Raw genomic sequence first — 24275 nt, forward strand, 5'->3', positions numbered from 1 at the left:
ACAGTAGGCTGTTTGGATTATTACAGTTAAGCTATTATGACTTTGGCAAAAAAAGACACTTTGGAATGTTATGCAGAATACCATAGAGAATATATTCTGACTGGTACAGCTGTTTCATTTGTACATGGATTGTGTCAAGTTCTCAGTGAAAGACCATTTAGAGCAGAGCACAGACCAGACACTTGTAATAGTGTGATCAACACTTGTAATGGTGTGTTTATTACTTATAGAATAAACAGGACAGGGATGAGTAGACCAGGATACATCATCATCAGTTTAGGTTCTCTGAAGTTAGTCTCCAGTCCACATCCAAGCACACCCCAGTTTATCTCTTAGATGGAGAATGCATAAGTTCCTCTCCCGGGATTAAATACCAGTTGGACAGCCATGTCTGTGTGCCAAATAGCATATACAGAGAATAGGTAGGGGAAGGTAATACAAGGTAAAGGGAGGGTAATAGAAATGAAAAGCCCCCTCCAGGCAATGGACATCATTTATTACCCCTGTTCAGGCTGTTCTATTCTAGATTTACTGACTCCAGAGAATAGCTGCTCTTCCTTTACCCCACTAGAGTTTCGGATTTTGTCAGAGGGCGGTCATCTCCCCCTAAAGCAAATACTTCACGTCATTAGTAGCTATTATGTACATTATCAGCCAGAGAGATAGCCAGTGGCCAGTTACAGTATAGCACATCTGTGCATCCAGCAGTACATCAGAATATACAACCAATTAAGTGATAAGAGTTTGTCATTACCTGAGTACATTTTAACGTTACAGGGCTGAGGATACAACTCATCTTGAACATAGTGATGAATGTGATATCAGATTGGTGGTAAGTGATTTGTATTTTTATCCTGTTCTGTTTTGGGAGGCTAAGGTTGATTTTTAAAAGGTTTAGTAATTAGTTGCTGGAACTGCAAAAATATTTTGGATAGTGATGAGAACATTCAATTTTCCAAAGAAAATGTCATGATTTGCAGGAATTAATTTGAATCTCGAACAACTAGACTCAGTCTCAAGGTATTCGAAGTAATCTATCACTGCCCTGGGGTTGCAGAGGTTAAGAGCTTTTGGCCGCTCCTTGGGAATCCCATGAGGCAGTGCTACTCTGTCCTACAGGGTCTCTGTGAGTCGGAATCAGCTCAGTGGCAGTGGGTTTGGTTGGTTTTTATCACCATTATGTGTAATTACTAAAGCAGTCAAGTTTTATTGTTTTAATTTTTTTTGCAGGAGGATAATTATTTCATAATAAGTTGTGAATTACCAAAGAAGAGGAAGGTAAATTTAGATGAAGAAAATGGTGAAGACACTGCATTGTTTAGAAAGTAAGCTTCAAAGGCCAGAGACATTGGACAAAAAGGACAGAATGACCTCAAATGGAGACAGGAATATCAGTGTCAAACAAGGTGAACATCAGGAAGAAGCAGCTTTTCATAGGGGAAAAAAATGATAAATGTGGACAAATATGCCAACATGGTGATGAAGAAATTCTTAAAAGAAGTCTGTAATTATTAGGAAAAAACTGATTTAAAAGCTTCAGTGAAATGATATCTCGGGACATCTGTGGCTTTCACGGGAGAAACCACCTGCTGGAAATAAACAAGGCCTAGGTATGTTTGTTGATGATTGTTCATTTCTGGCATTATTTCAGCATGGAACCATTGAGGTTCAGATATCTTAGTCAATCCGGGGCGGGGGGAATCATAGATAAAATAATTGCTAATGAGTGACAACCAGCCACACACTCCTTACTCTATTATTCATACAAATGACTTTGAGTACCAAACACTTAGTACCCAAATAAATAATAAATACCCAGAGTGCTTTTAATATTTATAATCTCCAGCAACCTATACTACTGTAAAGAATCCCTGGTGGTATAGTGGTTCAGCTGCTAACAAAATAGTTCAAACCCACCAGCTGCCCTGCAGGAGAAAAGTGTAGCAGTCTGCTTCTTGCTTCTGTAAAGATTTGCAGCCTTGTAAACTGTGGGGCAGTTCTACTCTAATTATGGGGTTGATATGAGTTGGAATTTGACTCAGTGGCATGGGTTTGGGTATACTACTTCACCCTTTTAATTTGGTTATCGCTGGATTCCTGCAAAGTCATACAGCCTGCATTTTTATGATAGCACTTGTGTTTGTGTTTGTTTAATTTGTGGACAAAGACTCATAGACAGGTGCAAAAATAAATCCTCTTTTGCAACCCAGAACTCATTGTTCAGTATGAGTTTTGATACAGATTAGAAGGGACATGCATAGTTAAACCAGTTGCCATCGAGTTCATTCCAACTCATGGTAAACCCCCATGTGTCAGTGGAACTGGGTGCCATAATGTTTTTAATGTCTGATTTTTGACACATTGCCAGGCCTTCTGAGTCGCATCTGAGTAAACTAAAATCAGGGAGTGTGTTAACCATTTGCACCAGGCGTTTAAAGTTGATGTGGGTATTATGAATCATTATGATTCCAGCACTGTAGAATTCATTAAAAAGGAATAGCTCGTAATTGATATTTTACCTATAATGATTTAGTATTCTAATTTTAATTTTGAAGTGAAACATTAAGATTGCCTCTTTTTTAGGCTTTTATCTCGAGTGCCTGATGTCTGAAGTTTCAGGTATGTCTAATGCTTTAGGTATGAGTTCTTTTTGATCAGCTTTGTCTAGATGTAATACATGGCAGGCAATTTAAATGCACACTGGATTAATTTTACTAGAACACCTTTGTGGTTTCCTTTAATTTCTATATGATAATTGACTTCAGGAAGCGACCAGTAACATAACATTTCATAATAAAATACCATCTTGATTTTACACGTTAGCTCTAAAGAAAAGAAAAGGGTCTTTAAAGGTGTAAGTTAGGCCACATGTTTTTGTGAGATAGGAGCTATAACAAGAATCAGAACCTTTAAGTAGAAGATTTAGTATAATGTGAGAAATGGTTGCAAATCCTGCCTGGTAAGGATCAGCATGAATCCCACTTCCTACCTGGAAAGATTTAGTCCTCACCTTCCCACTTCTCCATCTGCATTGTGAGCAGCTCCACGTGGCACTGTCATCCCCAGCCACTCACCCCTAGGTCTGTGGATTCTGGCTACCACCTCAGCAGTCCACATGACCCCCTCAACTTCAGCTGGACCCCAAATTTGGGGTTTTTCTTTACCCCTCAGGGTACCATCCATAAGTATAGCGGTCCCCAGCCCCATGACTGGCTGCTGGCTCCCACTGTCCTATGGGCTCAATAATTACCTGGAGTGACTCATAGAATTCACAGAGTATTTAGTTGTCTCTTATAACCAGAAAAGATAGAAGGGTGAGGTCTGGGAGGGGTCCTAGCGCAGAGCTTCGAAGTTCTCTGAAGCGCCCACGTTCACTCTCCAATCTAGAAGCTCCTTCTGAGCCTTCCATGTTCTAGGGCTTTTATGCCCTGTTGTCATTTAGTTACTTGTGAGACCACCTTTGGGCTCAATTAGTGAAATGCATCCACTAAGTTGCAAAAATTAAGGTCAAAAGGGTCATTGCCCCATAATCACCTAACTTCTTTTATCCTTTTTGACAGTGATTTCCAAGTCATAAGAACGTAAGTGTAAAGATATTAATAGGGTCAAATAACTAAGGAGAAAACATTTTATATAGAACTTGTGAGGCAAGAATGCAGTTAAAGTAAAAATTTTCTGCAGTCTTTGGAAATCTCAAAGGCAGAACATACCCTGTATTGCAGTATAAGTTCGTAAGAATCTAGAATTCAATTGATACTTTTCCTGTGGTTCATCTACAGCAGCTACTCTGGTACATTTGTAGTTTCATTTTGATTTAGTAACTCTTGTGATCTGTGAGAATTGAGTTCTTCCTTGTGATTATTTTAATGGGAGGATCAGGCTAGTGCAGAGCCAAACGGTTTTTCTTTGGAGATGGTTTATAAATAAGTGGTTGAGGTCTATCCCGATGGGGCTTTTCCTATAGACCCACATCGTTGGAAACGCCTCATAGAGTAACTGTGTGGTTTTGCTTTACTCACAGAACTATTTGTTGGATCTGTGGGAAGGAACTACAAGACAAAGTTGCTGAAAGTATGAAAGATCTCTAATAGTTATTTTTTTTACCTTAGGTATTGGCATATCCTGCCAGTCTGCACTTTTCTTGGGTGATTTACTTTAGGTACGTAAGTTTTAACTGGTGAGAAGTGTAATCTTTTGGTGTACTGTTAAAGTTCACGTGATGAATTTAACTGTTCAACTGCTGAATGATACAGACATGAACTAAAACTGCATTCTGACTGAGCTGGCTGGATACTAAACTTATGTTCAGGCTTTAGTTTTCATAGGAATTTGAAAACATTTAAGGTGTTTTAAATTTTACATTTGATACTATCTCCGTAGGAGTGAACAGGATTTCGTTCAACTCATTCATGATAGAGGTAAGTGGAATATTTTAATCTATTTGGAAATTTATCAGGGGTTGATTCAGCATTCCTGAAAAAATAAATTCTGAGTAAAACATGCATGCAATTACAATTATAACTAGGAATTATTTTAGAGGGAAAATACAGAAATAATAAAAAATGTTGGCAAAAATATTGGCCACAGTATTTGTATGTGTAGAATGAAGTAAACAGGAGGTTGCATGTTGAGGCTATAAAATGCTGAAGTATGAGTCTGTATTGAGTTAGCAAATGAAATTCTTTTGCACCTTTTTTTTTTCAAGTTGCAACTTCATGTTTTCTCCTAATACCATATATACTTGGATATGTTGATTTAGTTAGGGATAGTGAATTGTTTTAAAGTAGTTCTGCTTAATAGCACATTTGAGCAACAATGAATTGACATTGTCAGTGTATTCTTTTAGTGATTTGACTTTAGTTAATTGCTATGTAAGTTAAATATAGAAAGAGACAGGATAAAGGTGACTAGTGACGAGGTTGATAGTTCAAATGCAGCTTATGTCTCCTTTTGGAATAATTAGGAACAAAGATGAAATTGTACCTGTTAGAGGAACTTTGGATTTTTAAGAGATGTGTGAAAGTAAGCTTATTTCTGAGATGAGTAGCACTGCAGACTCTGAGAAGTAAGTGGGTTATAATTGAATCATAATTGCACTGCATGGTATCTGCATTCAGCAGTTTATTCCTGCTGGGATGTTCAAAGGACAGTGCGATAGAAATTCAGTATCTGGCATCGTTGGTTTTCTTGGCTTTGTGCATGTTAAACCTGGTATTTCTATTGATACAGTTTATATAGTTTGTTAAATGCTGCCCAGTTAGTTATAATCTTCATTTAGGAACTAATTATTTTATTTTTCTAGGGTGTTTGAAATTAAAAGTAAGGCAGAATCTACGTACATGGACTCTAAAACGTAAGGCTTTGTGTTTCTGTTGCTATTAGCAGTTACACCTATTGATAGCATTGTCAGCAACAAAGCATCCATATATATATTTAGAAGCGTGGTGTAATATATAAGCTTCAGGATCTATTTTTATGTAGCCTCATTCTATGTGAAAATGGGCACAGTTGACCATGGTGTCCAGAAATTGTCAATGTGGCTAAATTAAGACAGGTTTTGCTTCCATCACAGTGAACCAGCTGCAGTGGTGACAATGAGACCTGTAACACTTTGCTCACGTAATGAATGAAAATTAGATGTAACAAATAGAAATGCACTGAAGACTAATACTTTTTAGATTTTTTTTCCAAAATAATTGACGTACTTTCTGTTTCTAGGGCCCTGAAGTGAATGAATAGTTTGAAGAAATTCTAGGTATGAATTTATTCCCTCAAAAAGGCAATGCAAGACACATCTTAGCTTCTCCTTTACAGAAGTATTTAAGCATCACAGTTCTTGAATTTATTAACCTAAAAATCCTTATAGCAGTCAAATCTAGTGGTTTATTAGCAGTACTTAATAGGTAAGGAGGAAAAAGAATAGATGTTAAAATGCCACCATGTGTTTATACTCCTTTTATCAGTTATGTATGATGTTGTGATGATGGGCAAAATGTTCAACTGCTCTGACTGGGCTGAATGAAAATAGCCTTTCTGAACATCCTTTCACATTAGATAATATGCTATATTTTAAAATCTCATAAAAGCTCTCAAGTATAATGTACCTTAAACCTGCATGTTTCAAAATACCTTTGAGTAATGATGAGAGAGCGTTACAAATTGATTCAGATGTAAATGGAAGTGGGATCATTCAGCCTCTTAATTGCTTAGTTGTTTCATATATTTAGTATGAATTATTCGTTTCCAGAGTATTACTTGGAATCAGCTGGATTGAGTAGATAAAAATTAACGTTTAAGAGTTTTAAATAATTTTCAGTACATACTAATTTTGCACTGGGTTTCTGTTTGCTTTGGAACTTAATATGAATTTAACATTTTTTATAGGTGAGAATTTTTGAAGTATATCTGTATTTAATTGGAAATAAAGCAGCCCAACTAAAAGAAAATTGTGACAGGTAATTGTTTTTACCTTATCACACCAAATTATTTGCTATACACTATACAATGGTCATTACCAAGGCTTTTAGAATGCAGTTTCTGATTTGCTGTGGACTTGACCATAAAAAAACTTCCCACTAGGTTTTCTCTTTTGCTACCTTGCTAGCATTCAACCGATTGGGAACATTTTATACCCTTCCTTGTTTTATTTCCATTGCCTAGATCACCATCGATAGAAATGTAATTTATGCCACACATTTTCCTTTATCATCTATACTCAGAATTTTCTTTTTTTGTGCGTCAAGTCTGAGATCTGGTGTGGAAAGTGGCTTGGACAGCACAGACAATCCAAGTGAAACTTCTGGTTACTGTGCAGTGATCTCTGGAAATCTAACTTTATATTGACAACAGCAGTGGACTAGTACAGGTTCTTCTAAAAAGGTATGTATGCATTAGAAAAGACAGGTCATTTCAAAGAGGGCTTGTGGAACTGCGAGACCAGGAGCTCTTTACGCTGTGACCTAAGATTAAAGTTCTCCACAGAATGAATGCCACAGTCACTCAATAAGTGGGCTGTTTTTTCCTGAGGAGAGACAGGATGATACTACTGATAATCCATGATTGATGATGTGGGGAAATAAGTAGATCAGAGTTTAACCAATGGCTGATTTGTTTTTTAGGGCTATCCCGAAGATGAATCAAGCTTTGGAGGAACTAAGGTGACTTCGATTGATGGGCAGCAGAAAAAAAGACATATGTAAAAGTCATTAATTTATTAACATTAAATAATTTTTGCCTAATGTTACACATAATAAAAAACAAAGTCAGCCTGTAGTTTTGGCTCGAAGTTTCTCTAGTGTTTTCTGTGGAGGGAATAAAACTCAATTAGAATTTGCAGTTATGGTCTACCTTAGAAAAAACTGGAGGGGAGGGGACTGAACCCACCTGATGAAATTCTTTAGCCCTTGCTCTGTTTTGGGCATAAGCTGCTTTTCTTGCTTTCTCTTCCTTTTGCTGTTTAACTTCAGCTAATTGATTATATGATCTGTAACAAATTAATACAGGATTAAGACAGAATTACATCAGAAATCAATAAAGCCACTCATATAAGGCTACCTACCTTAGAGCCCTTTGGCACATGAGGGCTTGTGCAGTTCTTCTGTCTTCAGGGAGAGACACTCTAACTTTACTCACACCTTTTAGGTGACTCACAGAAGAGCCTTTAAGAGAAGAACAAGTGATCTGACATACAACTCTTAACCAACATGCAACCTGACTCCAGGCCAGAGTGGATGTGAGGGAACATACCTGTAGGTTTCTCAGCTGCTTTGACTTGAGAATTTTCAGTGACGTGAACTCTGTTCCTTACTTCTTTCTGCCTCTGAGTGGATCTCTCAATAAATGTTTTTTTTCTTTTTAAAAATGCTTCTTGTAAGCTCTCCCGTATAGCTGTCTCTGGTATAGCTATGAACTTTGGAAGGGTTTCTGTTTGTTGTTAAAAAAAAAAAAAATACTTGGAACTGTGCCAAATGTTTCACCTCACTTTATCTTGCAAGATGGTGGGGTTCCTACTTCTTCCTACACAAAAGAGGCAGGTAGAGTTCCCACTGACACCCCCCCACCCCCCACCAATACATGTTCAAGGCATACCTGCAGGCTGTGTTACTAACTCCTCCCCAGAATGCTCTGATACAGATGGACAAGCTGATGTTTCTGTTTCTGGTACAAGAGGCAGAAATTCACTCACCTAATTAGAAGAAAGTCATAGGCGAGTTTACCACTTAAAATGCTGTTATACATGCATACTTTTTTCTTGGTGTTCTACCTCAATACCTGTTACAGTACCCCAAAGCCTGCTTTTTTTGGAAGAAGCCAAAAGCTTTCCTTGATTCTGACTGCAGATGACTTCAGTCTCTGCTCTCTAGACTATTTTTTGTAATTGTTTCAAAATAGCACATTGAATTTTTCATTGAACGATTTATTTGCCCCAATATATAAACAATACAACTACCAAAATGAGGACTGTTTTGTGTGAAGAAGTCAAGACTATATAGTGGAGATGGGTTTCTCTTTCCACTTGGTATGGCTGGTGGTACTTTATGAACTCACACAAGATCTGAGCATGCTCTGAAGTTCTCAGTGGGAGAGAATGTAGATAAATACATTTAGGTGTACATTCAATTCACTGGCACTACGAGAAACTGGTTCCCATTTTCATACACTACTTTGTGTTCTCATACCTTTTGGCCTGTCATCAACAGCTTTAGGATTACTGAATCATAGCATTAATTATTCCTGTTCAGATGTTACTCTACTACCCCATCGTATTCATTGCTTGTCTACTGCCTTGTTACTACCCTTGTCAGTATAGGAGTTTACCAGTTGATGGGTTATGGCTTCACTTCTGTGGTAGTTATCAATATCTTAGGCTGGTAAGAATTAGAATTCCCTTTTAAGTAAGCATCAGGAACTACTGTAAATTTAATTCGGCCATAAGCAAGTTTTGCAAGTGAGCATAAACTCTAGGAAAAGACTGCTTGTATTAAAAATGTACTACTTTGTGCCTCTTTCTTCACATGTAAAAAGACATGATACTCATAGTGTTCCTCTCCTGTACCAACCAGCAGGTGGGGATGTCTTAAGTATTTTCTCTAAGTTTCAGTTACAATTTTTTATAATATATTCTTTGTCTACTAACCAGAGTCCTAACTAAATAATTAAATCCAAGCCAGAATTCCCTTCTGAGAATTAAAAGGTGTTCGTTCTGGTTTCAGTCCCTGCTGAGAATTTGGATTTCCACTCTAGATATACTGAATCAATCTACATTTTAACAAGATCCCCAGGTGATACTTGTATAAAATAATCACTGCTTTACTAGTGGTTCTCAGAATTGGTCCCTAACCAGCAGTATTTGCATTGCCTTGGAACTTGTTAGAAATGCAAATTCTCAGCAGGGATTCGAACCAGAACAAACCATTTCAAATCACTGAGTACCAACCAGGCAGGAATCAAATAGTGGAGTGGAATGAAGTGCAAAGAAAGTGCAGATAATGTTGAAAATCACTGTCTTCCTCTTTGAAATACATTCAAGTTCAAGATACACTTCCAAAGTGACAGCACATTATTTTTACAAACATGGTATCTATGTCAGGTCAACTCTGGAATTCCTTACCTATCTTCTAGAGTCTTCTGCCTCTCATAACTTTTATCTGATTCTTTGGAACAAAGTTTGGAGAATGCCAGGCATGAGTGCCAGCCCAAGTCTTCATCAATGCCTGCTAATACCTATAACACTATAAACGTATAGGACTAGTCTGTGGTACAAAATAATGCTTTCCAGAGGTTATTGGGGCAGAAAAGTGGAAAAGAAATTTTAAAAACCCAGTGTCCTTTTCTGTTTCCTAATTCTTGGCTCTAGGTTGCTGAATAAATGAGGTATATAAATTTACCTGAAAACAGCTTTTTGCCTCAGTCTCGCTCCTTTCTTCTAGAGTTAAGTTTTCGAAATCTGTTTCAGCAATACTGATATCACTGGTGCTTACTAAAGTAAGTTCTGGCTCTTCCATTATACCATGGCCAGACTCTGTCTCCTGTGCAATAACATTAAAAAGGAAACCATGTCAGAAAATAAGTCTCTAAAAATTCAAAATGTGAAAATAGAACTTGGCTGTTAGGTAAGATAATCATGCAAAACAAGAACTATGTTCCATGTTTGGGATTTTACCGGGAAAATTTTATTTTTGTAAAGAGGAATATTTAATCAACAATAAGCATAACCAACCCCACCAAGCTGTGAATTTTAACCTAATTGGTTACCTTTACAATATCCACTCTTAAGGGAAAAAAAAAAACAAAAAACCAGTTGCCATCAAGTCATTTCAGACTCATGGCAAACCCTTGTGTGTCAGAGTAGAACTGTGCTCTGCAGGGTTTTCAGGGGCTGATTTTTTGGAAGTAGATCACCAAGACTTTCTTCCAAGGTGCCTCTGGGTGGGCTTAAACCTCCAACCTTTTGGTTAGCAGCCAACCTCATGGCACTGCTCTAAATGCCTATTTCAATAATGTAGTGCCATGAGGTTCAACCTGGAAAGTGTTGAATGAAGCACAGGCCAAGCCATCATTTCTCTGGGAAGCTGGAAAGGGTATCTGAATTGGAAGGGAAAGTCTTCTGTAAAATTCTCTTAGAGGTCAGCTTTCATTTGGAGTTTTCATTTCATTAGAGATTGCTAATGACCATGAGCTTCAAAAGTCTCAATGGAAATTAAGCTTTGTTGCTTTTCCTGAACTGTGCTTCAAAATAGTCTTTCCTAAAATGAACTTAAATGCTATCAGTACAACATAGATTTCACTTACCCAGACTGGAATACAGTTCTGTACTGAAAATGTTCCAGAACTTAAAAAGAGCTCTGATTGTGCTGATTGAGATAGATTTTTTAAGATTTCCGGAGTTTCCCTTTTAGTTGAATTCTCAAAATATTTTTCATTCCGAATAGTTAACGAATGGGGTGTGTGAAGTGAAGTTCCCATCTCCACTGTTCTTACGTGTAACTGAGAGTCAATTTCCTCTGCGTGTGGTCTTATGTCTAAAACCCCACCAGCTTCATTTTTATCATCTTCAGTGAGACCTTGATCGTCTAACATTACGCCAAGCCGTCTTTCAGACAGTTCTTTAAAGGACAGTCTTCTTTTTCTGTCTTCTGGTTGGTCTTTTATTGAGCACTCACTAGAGGTAGAACCACATGGAGTGTTATGCTGTACATTTAACTGATTAAATACATTAACTTCATCAGATGAACTTAGCAAATTTTCTAGAGAGACTGGGAAAGGAACACCTTCTTTCTTAATTTGTAATACTTCTTCAGAGGGGTAGTTCTGATTTTCCAAGCCTTGAGAAGAATCTCTTTCTTCAATGCTAAAAATACTTGGTAGATCCACATGCTGGCTCCCCTCCTGTGAAGAAAATTCTGGCAGAAGCTGTTGAAAAGACTGTTCAGATCCTGCATTAAGGAGTTTAAGAAGTCAGTTAATCATTGTTGTATGTTATAATGGATACTGATACAGTCTCTAATAGTTTCTGAGTAAATTGCAATTAATAAATAGATCTTAAGACCTATATATTAAAATGTTTACAGTCAGGTTACTCCCTATAATTTTAGGAGTGAAAGTTGATGTATATAAAAATGAACAGAAAGCTGAAGGACAGTCACAGTGATTTTCAAACAATTCTATACCATATATTTCATACCATATAGTTTCTCCTAATATATTTAATAAAGACAATTTGGCCATTAGATACTGTGATAACCTTTTTTCTCCTGTAACAGAACTGAACAATGATTTTACAATAGAAGGATTTAGAATAAAAAGTGCATGTGTATCTCACATCTATACATATGTTTGTACAAAAAGTTCTAGAAGGATACTTAAGTTGTTAACTGATTACCTCTACTGCGGTAGGGAAATTGAAGAGCAAGAGGCAGCACTTTTGCTTTTTATTTCACTGTTGTAAAAGCTGTAGACTGGGCATATGTTACTTCTGTTATTTAAATACATAAGTATGTAATTAAAGAAACATAGCTTGTTACACCAGGGGCAGAAGATAGGGGTGGAAACAAACTAAGAGCTGCCAAGTACAATTTCCAAGAAAAATCGATGTAAATCATGAAAAAAATGTGTTGGGTTTTATTTAACTTTTTCTAACTTGGTCATACATACCCTCAATAACATTTTCTGTCACACAACTCTGAGCTGCAACATGCGCCGAGTTAGGGTCAAGCTGCGGGTCCAGACTCACGTTAAGAGAAAAATGCAGGTTCCTTGGTGTTGAAAAAGAAACTGTGCTTTTAGATGATCCAGTAGCATGTTGGCTTTCAGACGAAGACTCTGAGCCCTAGCAGAAAACAACAGAGAAAGGCTGAAATATTAAGGTATATATTATTATTAGCTGAATCAACAATAATCACTGCTTCTTTGATACTGTTTTTCCTCAGTTACCACCTTACTATCACAGTAACAATTTTCTTATTCAAACCCAATTCTTCCTTTCCAGTCAATATGAAAGAGACCATTTAGGGAAATATTACTTAGAAAACAAACTGTGAATTTACCAAAACCAGTAGGTTGAGAACATGAAATCATTTTCTGATAAACAGGAACTATGTATAGAGTAGCCTGGGATGTCAGGCTGTGGAAACAAAGACTCAGGCTTGAATCTCAGCTCTTTTACTGTGTACCCGTAAAACCCGTTGCTGTCGAGTCAATTCTGACTCGTAGCGACCCTATAGGACACAGTAGAACTGCCCCGTAGAGTTTCCAAGGAGCACCTAGTGGATTCAAACTGCTGACCTTTTGGTTAGCAGCTGTAGCACTTAACCACTACACCACCAGGGTTTCCCCTCACTGTGTAGGAAGAGACTTTAAATTTTGCAAAATCATTATTTTCTGAACAGTTCAAGGCAGAATTCCATTAAAGAAAACAAGCAAACAAAAAAACAAAATAAGGCTGACAGGACAAAATTCTAAGCAAGCTGTCGTCCACTTTGGTTTCTCATTAGAATCACATGAGGAGGTTAAAAAAAAAAAAGGATGCTGGAGCACTCCCAGAGATTCTGCTTTAATTGGTCTGGGGGTAGTCTGGGCATTGGAATTTTAAAAAGCTTACCACATGATTCTAATAGGCAGCCAAGATTAAGAACCTCAGTTCTTTTTTTTTAAATTAACCAAACATATTATTAATTTTAATCCTAAATATGTTAATATACAAGAAGGTAGAGTATTGTAATTTCTTGGTAGCACAGATTTTTTTTCTTCGATATAAAATAATTAACTAATACTAAAATTGTAATAGGAATACTGCTTATCCTGGATGCATATTCCTTTTTGTGCTTTTTATTTTTATTTTTTTTGTTTACTGTTGTAGTTTAAGTGCAAGTTGACATTTCAATTTAGTTTCTCATACAAAAATGTATACATACATTGTTAGGTGACCCTAATTGCTCTCCCTATACTGTAACAGCACAATCCTCCTTTCCACTCCTGATTTCCCATGTCCATTCAAACAGCTCCTAACCCTCTCTGCCTTCTCATTTCACCTACGGACAGAAGCTGCCCATTTAGTCTCATGTACCTACTTGAACTAAGAAGCACACTCTTCACGAGTATCATTTTATGTCCCACAGTCCAGTCCAATCTTTGTCTGAAGAGTTGGCCTGAGGAATTGTTTTAGTTCTGGACTGATGGAGAGTCTGGGAGCCATGCTTTCAGGGTTCCTCCAGTCTCAGTCAGACCATTAACTCTGGTCTTTTGACTAGAATTTGAGTTCTGCACCCCACCTTTCTCCTGCTCCCATCAGGGACTCTCTGTTGCGTTCCCTGTCAGGGCAGTCATTGGTGGTAGCCAGGCACCATCTAGTTCTGGTCTCAGGCTGATGAAGTCTCTGGTTTATGTGGCCCTTTCTGTCTCTTGGGCTAATACTTTCCTTGTGTCTTTGGTGTTCTTCATTCTCCTTTACTCCAGGTGGTTGGGACCAATTGATGCATCTTAGATGGCCACTTGCAAGCTTTTAAGACCCCAGACGCCACTCACCAAAGTAGGATGCAGAACATTTTCTTAATAAACTTTGTTATGCCAATTGACCTAGATGTTCCCTGAAAGGATGGTCCCCAGATCCCCACCCCTGCTACTCTGTCCCTTGAAGTGTTTGATTGTATTCAGGCAACTTCTTAGCTTTGGTTTAGTCCAGTTGTGTTGACTTCCCCTGTAGTGTGTGTTGTCCTTCTCTTTACCTAAGGTAATTCTTGTCTACTATCTAGTTAGTGAATACCCCTCTACCTCCCTCCCCACCCTCATAACCATCAAAGAATGTTTTAGTCTGTGTTTAAACCTTCTGAGTTCTTATAATAGTGGTCTTATACAATATTTGTCCTTCTGTGACTGACTAAATTCACTCAGCATAATGCCCTCCAGATTCCTCCATGTTATACGATGTTTCCTGGCTTCATCGTTATTCTTTATCGTTGTGTAGTATTCCATTGTGTGAATATACCATAATTTGTTTATCCATTCATCTGTTGATGGGCACCTAGGCTATTTCCATCTTTTTGCTATTGTGAACAGTGCTTCAGTGAACATGGGTGTACATATATCTATTTGTGTGATGGCTCTTATTTCTCTAGGATAGATTCCAAGGAGCGGGATTGCTGGATTGTATGGTATGTCTATTTCTAGATTTTAAGGAAGCGCCAAATTGATTTCCAAAGTGGTTGTACCATTTTACATTCCTACCAAGTGTATAAGTGTTCCAGTCTCTCCACAACCTCTCCAGCATTTACTATTTTGTGTTTTTTGGATTAATGCTAGCCTTGTTGGGGTGAGATGGTATCTCATTGTAGTTTTGATTTGCATTTCTCTAATGGCTAATGATCATAAGCATTTCTTCATGTGTCTGTTAGCTGCCTGAATGTCTTCTTTGGTGAAGTGCCCATTCATATCCTTTGCCCATATTTTAACTGGGTTATTTGTCTTTTTCTTGTTGAGGTTTTGCAGTATCTTGTAGATTTTAGAGATTAGACACTGACTGGATTTGTCGTAGCGAAAAATTTTTTCCCAGTCTGTAGGTTGTCTTTTGCCTCTTGGTGAAGTCTTTTGATGAGTATAAGTGTTTGATTTTTAGGAGCAGAACCATAGTTCTAATAGAAGAAAACACTTAAAACTATTCTTGGAAATTCATTGCAATGGAGAATCTACTTTAACATACCTTGTAAAAGTCTCTGCTGTCTTGAGAAATCCCAGAAAATGAGGATAACAAATCAAAGTCTGGATGTGGTTCTAAGGGTTTAAAGAGCTGACGATGCAAATTTGGAAAAGTTTGTTCCAATTCTGACAAGTCAAGGTCAACTGATGGAACTTTGAGGAAAAAAAGATTAATTTTAAAATTTAAAATAAAGTCTTGAAAATTAGTATTAAGTATGTATTCATAAAAGCTTTTCAGATAACTCCAATTCAACAAAATTACTTCTAATTTTGATGACTAGCAGATGATTTCAAATTAAGTCCTATCATGGTATAAAAAAATGTGGGTACTCTTAGTTACCGAAACCTTTGACAAACAAATTTCCATTTCTACCAGCCCCAAAAAGTCTTGTGAGGTTAACTAGGAGTAAGAGGTCAAATCTGACCATTGCTTCGATATATGCTTTGCTGTTCTCACTTAGCTCACTTCAGGATCAATCATTTTTTAAATAAGTGTCACTATGGGCCAAGCACTGTGTTTTATGTACATTATCTCCAACATCCATCTTTTACAGAGTAAGCAAGTTGCCCCTTGTCTCAAAGCTAGTAAACAGTCAAAGTAGGACTGGAATCCAGGTGTGTCTGATTTCTGAGCTCTTATATTTAATTCTGGCAGCATTGCCTCATCAGTTATAACTAGGTCTGCAATGGGAAAGGAAAATTTGCTAATTAATCTCTTCTATATGTTCTCTAGTCAGTCTAGTTGGTTCCAGATCCCCTTTCACATTTAATGCTCTCACTGTTTTCTGTAGTATAACTGTGCTGCAGCAGGCCATAAAAACATGAAATTCAAACAATCATTATTTAAACCTAAAAAGGATGAAAGTTAAAAGTTGAACAGTTTATATAAAAAATATTTTTTATACTTACCCATAAAATTTGTTTTTCCAGGCATCAAATTTGCTTCATTTATGTACTTGTCTATGATCTGCTGAATATGCATTTGACCAGATGTTAATTCTTCTACCAAAAGCAATGGAGATTTGTGAATGTCAGAAGAGCTCTGCCTTTGATAAGTAGCTTGTATTGGAGGAACAGCAGAACTTAAAAGATCTGTTTCCTCTTCCTTGCCAGCGGTGGATTCTTGTTGTCTACTGTCCACCTGCTCAGCAAATGACTCTGAAAATTGAGTTGAGTGAAAGTATTTCACTGCCATGGCTGGGTACTTCGTTAGAGACATACTTTGGTAGACAGGCATGGCAATATGCTACGGGATCAGTGCAACCAAGAAACTTGCTCAGATAGATTTCCACTCAATGGGAAAATGTGACAGAGTGAATACTTCTCAAAGTGTTGTTAGGGATCCACAGAGAATTCCTGTGGGTTTGCAGGCCCGTGACTTCCAGTCGTGCTTAGAATATCATAATGCCCAATATTCTATCAGGCATGTGTAATTTACTTTCGAGATTTAAAGAAACAATGCTTCCTCCCACCAGTATGGTAACTCAACTGTTGCTGGTATTTCATTTACAAACGTTCTGAATAGTATTACCTGGATCCGTAAGGCTCAAATCTGTGTTTTCGTAACTTAAAAGACTCCCAGTAGAAACAGTTATTGAAGATAATGGCTCATGAGAAATCTCTTGTGTTTCAGCCTAAAAATCAAGGGGAACATTAGACCACGATGTAGGAAGTAATAACTAGAAAAAATGACATTTAAAATTCAACAGTGAAACCCCAAATCATCAACATCAACAAGTTATCGATTCTGAGCTCAGGTCAAGTGTAGAAACCTTCATAGTTACAAAGGTCAGTAGTAAAACTTTTTCATCATTGCTCAGACTGATTAGCCTTTTATACACACACACACATACACCCAACCCCATTCATGCATCAGCAATTCCTCAGCTATCCACTGTCATCACCTTTATTCTCTCTCTCTCTCTCTCTCACACACACACACACACACACACACACACACACTAGACATACTGTACTAAATTATTTTATACTATTGCTTCCCAGAACTATAGAGATCATGCATCAGGTAGACTGGAAGGTCTTCTGATGCTCAGATTTGGCTATTTTCATCATGGATCCACTTCAGTAGAGCAGATCTCAGAGAATGCAGACATTAATTAATATTTCACCACTTCTCTAAACTAAAGAGAATATGAAGCCAAGTAACTCTTTAAAAATTGTATTATACATTAAGACATTACTAACCTTATTATCTGGCTTCACAATTGATTCTAGATATGTACGCTCTCGTTCCTCCACAGCATCACTTAATGCCGCATGACAGTCAGCAACAGTCTCCTCGACCTTGACTGCAAAATGGATTTTAGAGTTCACAATGGGAAAAAAAAAAAAAAAAGACATAATCAAAAAAAAAGGTTTGGGTTAGGACAATTACATTCTTAGCACCAGAGGGCACCACTTCCTGCAATTTACTTTCATATGTTGCTTCTTAGAGTTTGCCTTACTTATTTAAAAAAAACAAAACAAAATCATATTATTACTCATTAAAACCATTCACTATTAAACATATATTCTTTTTTCTGGAAAACTGTTTTCATTGCTATTCCATGCATAAAACTCTTTAAAAAATATTTGAATACTAGGTCTCAGAGCCAGAAAAGAGCTGATGTGATGAGAAATGTTTCTGTCATTATTTTAAATGAAAAAGCAAGAATATTCAATCACAAATATAGTACAATCTCAAAGATGAGAAAAATGCATATAAAAAATACAATAAAGAAAAACATAAAGGTGTAACTAGTGGTTGCTTATGAATGGTAGGATAAGGAGGAATTTTTACTTCTTTATAACTTTTAATGTTTTCTAAATTAACAATGAACACGTATTACTATAATTATGAACTACTGTTGCTAATAATATTTGACATATTAAGATATATATGAAAATTATACCCTCTGTCTCATTATTAATAACTCAGGTATTCTCAGATGATTTTTCTTATTCCCAAGCCAACATCTGTGAGAATGCTGGCCTACGCATACGATAGTTTGTGGCTATGACACAGAATAAAATTGAAACTGGTCCACCAAAGATAAACTCAAAATTTCTGCCTCGTTATCACCTTGACACTATTATAGATGACTATGCACAATAAAAGTATGCTTCTTAAATGTCTGTGTACAAATAGTTTCTTAAATGGCAACTCAATAGACACATGCATGAATATATATGTATATGTATCTGTGTGTGTGTGTATATATTTATTCCAAAAATTCCATAAAATTTTGTGTATATTATAGATAATAAAGTAGAAACAAAGTTAATATCAAACATTATGTCTAAATACAATTTGTCTATTTAAATATAATTTTTTTACTCTATTCCATTTCATTAAAATATAGTGTAACCTAATTAACTTAGCCATTTACCTGTTCCTTGGTAGAGTCTATACTCACGGAAATTTTAAATAAAGAAAACAAGAGATGGTGAAATTTTACGGTGAGTTATTTTTAATCCAGAAGAAGACAGCTAGATGAGAGATGAGAAGTTTATCTGGGGCTTTTTGATTCAGTTGATCACAATAATTTACTGTTATCTATAAATATACCTAGAGGACTACAGCAAAGGAGAGGTAAGTGAGCAGAGTTGCATTTAGGCAGTGGTAAGAAGGAAAAAGTAAAAATTAGACAAAGGAGAAAAGTGAGTTATTTTAAGATGTTGAAGACCACATTGAAAGTAGATGGTCCCTGGAAGTAGACGGAAGATATATGTCATCATCAGTTTGGACATGGTTCATTGGCCATCTGTTGCCGTCAAGTCAATTCTGAATCATAGTGACCCTACAGGACAGAGTAGAACTGCCCCATAGGGTTTCCAAGGAGTGGCTGGTAGATTTGAACTGCTGACCTTTGGTTAGCAGCTGAGCTCTTACCACCGCACCACCAGGACTGGCAACAGGGATTCATTAAGAGGTTCCTGAGTAGGGGAAGTAACATCATGAACAACTCCTTAACCAGATTACTCCTCCCATGCTATGCAGGAAGGCACCATTTCCTGCTTTCCTTCAAAAGGAAAGCATCACTTCCTGCTTTCATACATAAGCAAAGGGTATAAAGCCTGAGTTAGCAACACCACCTAAAAAGCTATTAAGAAATCAGGGTGTGAGGTGTTGAGGATCTGAACAAAGTGGTAGGGAGGAAATGGAGAAGAAGTAACAAAACCGAGACTCTTCCAAAATAGAAATAAGAAGAATCTGGGGATAATGAGAAGGAGAAAAGCAGCCCCTGAGAGACTGGAGTTGACCTGGCATTATCAGCTAGGCGTTAGTGTTGCTAGAAGCTAGCCTGGGACTCACAGCAAGATCTTAGTGTTCTCCTATTAAACATTAGAAATTTCACGGAACATGAATATCAGATAAGGCTACTCTGTGACCATGAAGGATCGAGACAAAAACCAGATCACTTGTAATCATGTCTGAACATAGATAAAAACATGAACACTGCTGTCCAAACCACAAAAATGACCAAGCATCACCCTATCCTGGCTAATATAAGTGACTGCTGCTGCTTTACCAAGTACCGACTTAGCCTCACTCCATTCTTCCCATCTCTCACATAAGAACTTTTAGATATTCAATGATAGTTACTCCTGCTTTCTGGCAGCATCCAACATTAATAAAGAAAGCTCTGCTTGCTTGAACCCTTCCCAAAATCACATAATACAAGCCCAAACTATAGGAAGTCCTCTGTAATGCCCTCTTACTAAGATAGATGCCTCATGGTTCCCTGTGGTGTGTGTTCTCTCACTGCAACAAGTCAAAACGCCCAGCTTTGTTCAACTGCAGTGTGTTTCTGGTGGCATTGACGGAATAAAAAGGAAACTGAAGATCAACTGGATAAATCTAAAAGAAGGATGTAACAGTTTTATTTTAAAATGTCAAAAATTATAACTCACTAGAAATTACATCCTTTATTTAAATCTATAATAAAAAAGGAGAGGCTAAAGTCAATTTTTCTGTAAATCCTCAATAGGTCTCTCTCATTCTATTAAATTACAGCTACAACTAATATATCAATTATTCAAGTAGTTATATTACAGCTAAATAAAAAGAAATCTGGTTAGAAAAATTAACTACTTAGGAAATGCCTTAGAACTAATAAAGCAGGTACTAAAACTATGCTTTGTAGGGTCAGTAAGCAATAGTATACATATAAAACAGCTTGCTATATATGCAAATGTATTCAAAAGCAAGAAATTAACTTTGGGTAGTACAATTAAGTGATTTAAGGCTTTGTCTTTGTAATTCTCTATTTTCCAAATATTTGAAAATAAACATACAGAAGCTCATTTAGAATGCCTCAGATAGAATTTTTTAAAGGTAATTTTTAATAGGATTTAATTAAATGTGGGTCATTACAAATAGGCTTGAACTCAAAATATCAGAGGCTACTAACTGTATAAAACTCATACTCTCATGTCCATTCTCCTAGTATTTATTCAATGAAACAAATTAAAAATGAAATCACTTATTTTCCAAATAAGCTCCTCTTCCCTCATTCAACTTTTTTTTTTAATACAAAAATAATAACATGCCTCTTATAAAAAATCTACAAGACGTGAACATATAAAATAGGAAGTGAAGCCCATTCTCCAACAAAGGTAAATCTGTATGAACACTTTGGCGACTATCATCCCAGGTAATTTTCTGTGCATGAACAAAGATTTTTTCCTCTCATTTGCTTCACCAACTGCATAGAGCTACACAGTATGGGTGCACCATAATGATTTCCCTACCAACAGTCACTGAGGTTATCTACCATTTTTCACTAGTATAAATAATGCTATAAGAAATATCTTTTGTGTATATATCCTTATGCACAGCAATTCCATTTTCAATTTATTTATCTCTCACCTGTTTCATCATAGTTATCACCATAGACATTCTTCTGGGTAACTGGTTGATGATGACCAAATGAATTATGGTCTAGTGAGCTACCAAGTAAACTTTGTTCTCGGCTTACTGAGACCCTCACGGGGTCTCTGTCTTGAGAAAAATCTGTTTTACCTGGCAAGAAAAAAAACTGTCTCATCAATTTCCACTTAAATTTCTAGAGCAAGCTAAAACTAAAATGGCAATTTAGATTATAGACAAAAAGCTAAACATTTAAAAACTCTTCAGTCTATATAGCAAGACAATAACTACTTATATTTCACACCATCAAGCCTTTAAATTATTTTACTTCAATTTTTACTAAATTTTTTAAATGATTTATTTTATCTTTGTTGTTGAAAATACACACAGAATATACACCAATTCAACAATTCTACATGTACTATTCAGTGACACTGATTACATTCTTCAAGCTGTGCAACTACTCTCATCCTTTTCCAAACTGTCCCTTCTCCATGAATATAAACTCACTGCCCTCTAAGTTTCCTATCTAACCTTTTGAGTTACCTATTTTTATGCAAATAATGTGCACCTTCTATGTTTGTTTGCCAGCTTCTGCCTCCCTGCGCGAGGTATATTTGTAAGCGCCGCTATGCCAATTTTTGCTGTAAAAAAAACTGGTATAGCAGCACTTAAATACCTCGCAGAGGGAGGAAGCAGTTGGCAAACAAATGTAGAAGGTGTACATTATTTGTATAAAAATACAGTACTGTTATATCAGTTTGGTCCCATATACACAGTTCTTTAAAAGAACACAATGCTCAAGGCAGACATTCTTCAATTTTTACTAATTTAGTTTTTTTAATGATAGCCCTACTTCCTAATACTAGATTATGCCTCAGTATTGACTTACCACAGGAAAACTGCTTGGAGAATTTAATAACCACCAACAGTATTATAAGGAATAATATGTATTCATAATGTATATCAAGTTAAAAAATAGCCACGACTAATCTGTGGTTAAGAAATCAGAATAGGAGTTTGCTCTGGGAAGAAGGAGAGGATAATAATTCTGAGAGTACAAAAAAGGGGTTTGTGGGGTTCTCTAATTTTCCAGTTATTGACCTAAGTGGTAGTTACATGGGCGTGTTCACTTTGTGATAAATTACTCAAATGAACACTTAAGATCTGTACACTTCTCTGAATGTTATACTTTTGTACAAAAACAAAAACAAGCAAGCAAACAAACAAGCAAATGGGTGGGAAAGGGGTGGGCCATACAAAAAAGGAGCTAATTTACTGTGCAAAACCCCAGAAACACTTGGGAATTAAAGGCATCAGGTATTACAAAAGGAAAATATGAGTCAGGGAACTAAAAACAGGAAGGATGTTTAAAAGTAAGTATTTTCAACAGTTAGACACCCCCACCCCCAACCCCTACCTGGGATCCTTGTCCCACAATGTCATGCCCTGACGAGAGTAAAGGTTTATCTGCTGGAGAAATAGAATCTGATATACTCTGAATTCAGGGGTATCAGGCAGAGAAAGAAGGTAAGGGTGGAAGGGGGTGGTAGAATGCCACAAGGAAATCAAGGGTATTAAAAGAAAGTCTGTATCCTTAATGGTGAGATCCCCATATCCCTCAGGTCTGCCTCCACAATATCAACAGCCAAGCTTATATGAAGCTTGGAGGATCATTCTTTGAACAAACTGAACTGTAAACTGCTACAGGGAAAAGAGCTACAGATACTAAATCAAAAGTCTCCAATGAAAAGCCATCTTTTCCAATGAAGTCCAACAGTAACTAAGGCCTAGTCACACACAGAATTCCCAATTAGCCTTTTTGTGTTCCACTCAAATATGCAAGGAAATAGCAGAAAGCCTCCTAAATGTAAGAGACAACAACAAATACCTCAGACAAACAGAAAATGAAGGGAACCAAAGAAAACTTAAAAACAAAAGAAAACCATAAATATTCAAAGAAGATAATACTTTGCTTCCATGAAACAATAGCAGGATGTTATGAAAAAGGAAAAATATCAGAGAAAAGAGAGCAAGATTTTAGAAACTACAATTTAATTGTCAAAATAAAAATTTACAAGAAAGGTGAAAAGAAAAAGTTGAAGAAATTCTCCAGAAATGAACAACAGGGGAGAAATGATAAGAAAACCGGAAGATCAATATAAATCAGTGTTTCTTGAACTTGTATTTGTTATCACCTCCTAAGGAGCCTTTTTAGATCTTTTCTGCCCACAGTAAACTGTACTCCACTTGGAAGATAAAGAAAGTAGTTACCTAATGCTACATTTCTTTAAGTCTAGATTTTAAACACTGCTTACGTAAACCATTTTTTTTTCCTTTTGTGAGTACTCACAGTCTAAGTTTCTTTAACAAAAAAAATTAGCACCCTGAAAAAATGTAGAAAACTGGCAAACTATTATACAATCTAATTTTATCAACCAATCTATTTACCTAGTATAGAAGCTCTGCCACTTCCTGGTGATTCTACTTCTTGTATGGCACTAAGTTCATGTTGGTTCAAGTCTAATCCACATTTAACTTTCGCTAGAGGTGGCTTTGAGAACCTCCTACTCAGTTCTTTGTCCAGATGTTCACCTATCAAGTCAAGGACAATGTCAGGCACAATAAAAATCTATTAATATACTACAAACTCTTCTTCAGTCTGTAAGATGCAGGAGTGATAGCAATGAAAAATCAGCAGAATAATTACAATAAAATGTGACAAATAGCCTTACCCCTTTGCTTGGTAGTAAGATCTTGTGAAAGCAATTGATTGTCATCAGAGTTGTTCCTATCTACATGATTAATGTCTTCCTGATCATCTGTTACTAGGTCTTGGATGTAAGGAAACCACTCTCTGAGCTGTTCCATCTTCTGGGTTTTTAAATCATTTTCAAATGTAGGCTTACTTGCCTGAAAAATTCAGGGTGGTGAGGGAATGACACGGCATGAGGGATCATTTCAAGAATTCTTCATTAGATTTATATCACCTTTTCTTAAATTAGAACCTCAACCAAATAAATAGTTCCACCAACCACACTATTGCAACTTTATCCACAGATTAAAAAAAAAAAGAGATGCGCTTCCAATATTCAAAGGGTGATAGTTCCATTAAAAAGTACGACCACTCACAATTGTGGACCTAAAAACTTAGCCTCCACTGTACCTGTTTGGGGTAATGAAAAAGTTTTGGAAATAGTAGAGACGGTTGGGG

General features: G+C 36.6%; 1 protein-coding gene, 1 long non-coding RNA gene and 10 other non-coding genes across 31 annotated transcripts in view; 9 read left to right on the top strand and 3 right to left on the bottom strand.

Moving 5' to 3' along the window:
* The first annotated feature begins 6 nt into the window (after positions 1-6).
* Positions 7-7181, top strand: LOC111822221 (uncharacterized). 13 transcript variants are annotated; one of them, XR_002825512.1, is made up of 9 exons: positions 7-832; positions 1231-1610; positions 2584-2619; positions 4110-4159; positions 4381-4418; positions 5303-5755; positions 6385-6455; positions 6744-6879; positions 7119-7181. It is a non-coding gene; the product is annotated as an uncharacterized LOC111822221 (long non-coding RNA). The 13 variants fall into 13 exon arrangements; XR_002825510.1 differs by having other exon boundaries at positions 2584-4159; positions 4964-5755; XR_002825507.1 differs by having other exon boundaries at positions 4381-5755.
* On the top strand, positions 2130-2256 carry LOC111822231 (small nucleolar RNA SNORA40). The gene has a single exon (XR_002825520.1). It is a non-coding gene; the product is annotated as a small nucleolar RNA SNORA40 (small nucleolar RNA).
* LOC111822228 (small nucleolar RNA SNORA18) lies at positions 3931-4062 on the top strand. The gene has a single exon (XR_002825517.1). It is a non-coding gene; the product is annotated as a small nucleolar RNA SNORA18 (small nucleolar RNA).
* On the top strand, positions 4211-4282 carry LOC111822232 (small nucleolar RNA SNORD5). The gene has a single exon (XR_002825521.1). It is a non-coding gene; the product is annotated as a small nucleolar RNA SNORD5 (small nucleolar RNA).
* LOC111822234 (small nucleolar RNA SNORA8) lies at positions 5093-5231 on the top strand. Its single transcript, XR_002825523.1, has one exon. It is a non-coding gene; the product is annotated as a small nucleolar RNA SNORA8 (small nucleolar RNA).
* Positions 5480-5612, top strand: LOC111822236 (small nucleolar RNA SNORA1). The gene has a single exon (XR_002825525.1). It is a non-coding gene; the product is annotated as a small nucleolar RNA SNORA1 (small nucleolar RNA).
* Positions 5971-6043, top strand: LOC111822233 (small nucleolar RNA Z40). Its single transcript, XR_002825522.1, has one exon. It is a non-coding gene; the product is annotated as a small nucleolar RNA Z40 (small nucleolar RNA).
* On the top strand, positions 6506-6627 carry LOC111822227 (small nucleolar RNA SNORA32). The gene has a single exon (XR_002825516.1). It is a non-coding gene; the product is annotated as a small nucleolar RNA SNORA32 (small nucleolar RNA).
* On the top strand, positions 6902-7037 carry LOC111822235 (small nucleolar RNA SNORA25). The gene has a single exon (XR_002825524.1). It is a non-coding gene; the product is annotated as a small nucleolar RNA SNORA25 (small nucleolar RNA).
* A 49-nt stretch (positions 7182-7230) lies between the features above and the next one.
* Positions 7231-24275, bottom strand: part of CEP295 (centrosomal protein 295) — a 33471-nt gene continuing 16426 nt past the window's right edge. The window contains exons 10-24 of one of the 8 annotated variants that reach the window (XM_023739838.1): positions 23797-23974; positions 23513-23656; positions 21062-21214; positions 17395-17498; positions 16721-16823; positions 16099-16347; positions 15194-15342; positions 12154-12328; positions 10792-11435; positions 9888-10028; positions 8089-8185; positions 7747-7923; positions 7559-7658; positions 7384-7483; positions 7231-7301 (exon numbers count right to left, since the gene is read on the bottom strand). In XM_023739838.1, coding sequence (XP_023595606.1) covers positions 7263-7301; positions 7384-7483; positions 7559-7658; positions 7747-7923; positions 8089-8185; positions 9888-10028; positions 10792-11435; positions 12154-12328; positions 15194-15342; positions 16099-16347; positions 16721-16823; positions 17395-17498; positions 21062-21214; positions 23513-23656; positions 23797-23974 — 2553 coding nt within the window. In that variant the 3' untranslated portion in view covers positions 7231-7262. Of the gene's footprint in view, positions 7484-7558; positions 7659-7746; positions 7924-8088; positions 8186-9887; positions 10029-10791; positions 11436-12153; positions 12329-15193; positions 15343-16098; positions 16348-16720; positions 16824-17394; positions 17499-21061; positions 21215-23512; positions 23657-23796; positions 23975-24275 lie in introns of those variants that run through there. The other 7 variants (XR_002825500.1, XM_023739840.1, XM_023739837.1 and 4 more) reach the window with 7 other exon arrangements.
* LOC111822229 (small nucleolar RNA U2-30) lies at positions 16938-17007 on the bottom strand. The gene has a single exon (XR_002825518.1). It is a non-coding gene; the product is annotated as a small nucleolar RNA U2-30 (small nucleolar RNA).
* Positions 17188-17267, bottom strand: LOC111822230 (small nucleolar RNA U2-19). Its single transcript, XR_002825519.1, has one exon. It is a non-coding gene; the product is annotated as a small nucleolar RNA U2-19 (small nucleolar RNA).

The sequence above is a fragment of the Trichechus manatus genome, unplaced genomic scaffold, assembly GCF_000243295.1.
Source record: "Trichechus manatus latirostris isolate Lorelei unplaced genomic scaffold, TriManLat1.0 scaffold00141, whole genome shotgun sequence".
Classification (NCBI taxonomy): domain Eukaryota; kingdom Metazoa; phylum Chordata; class Mammalia; order Sirenia; family Trichechidae; genus Trichechus; species Trichechus manatus.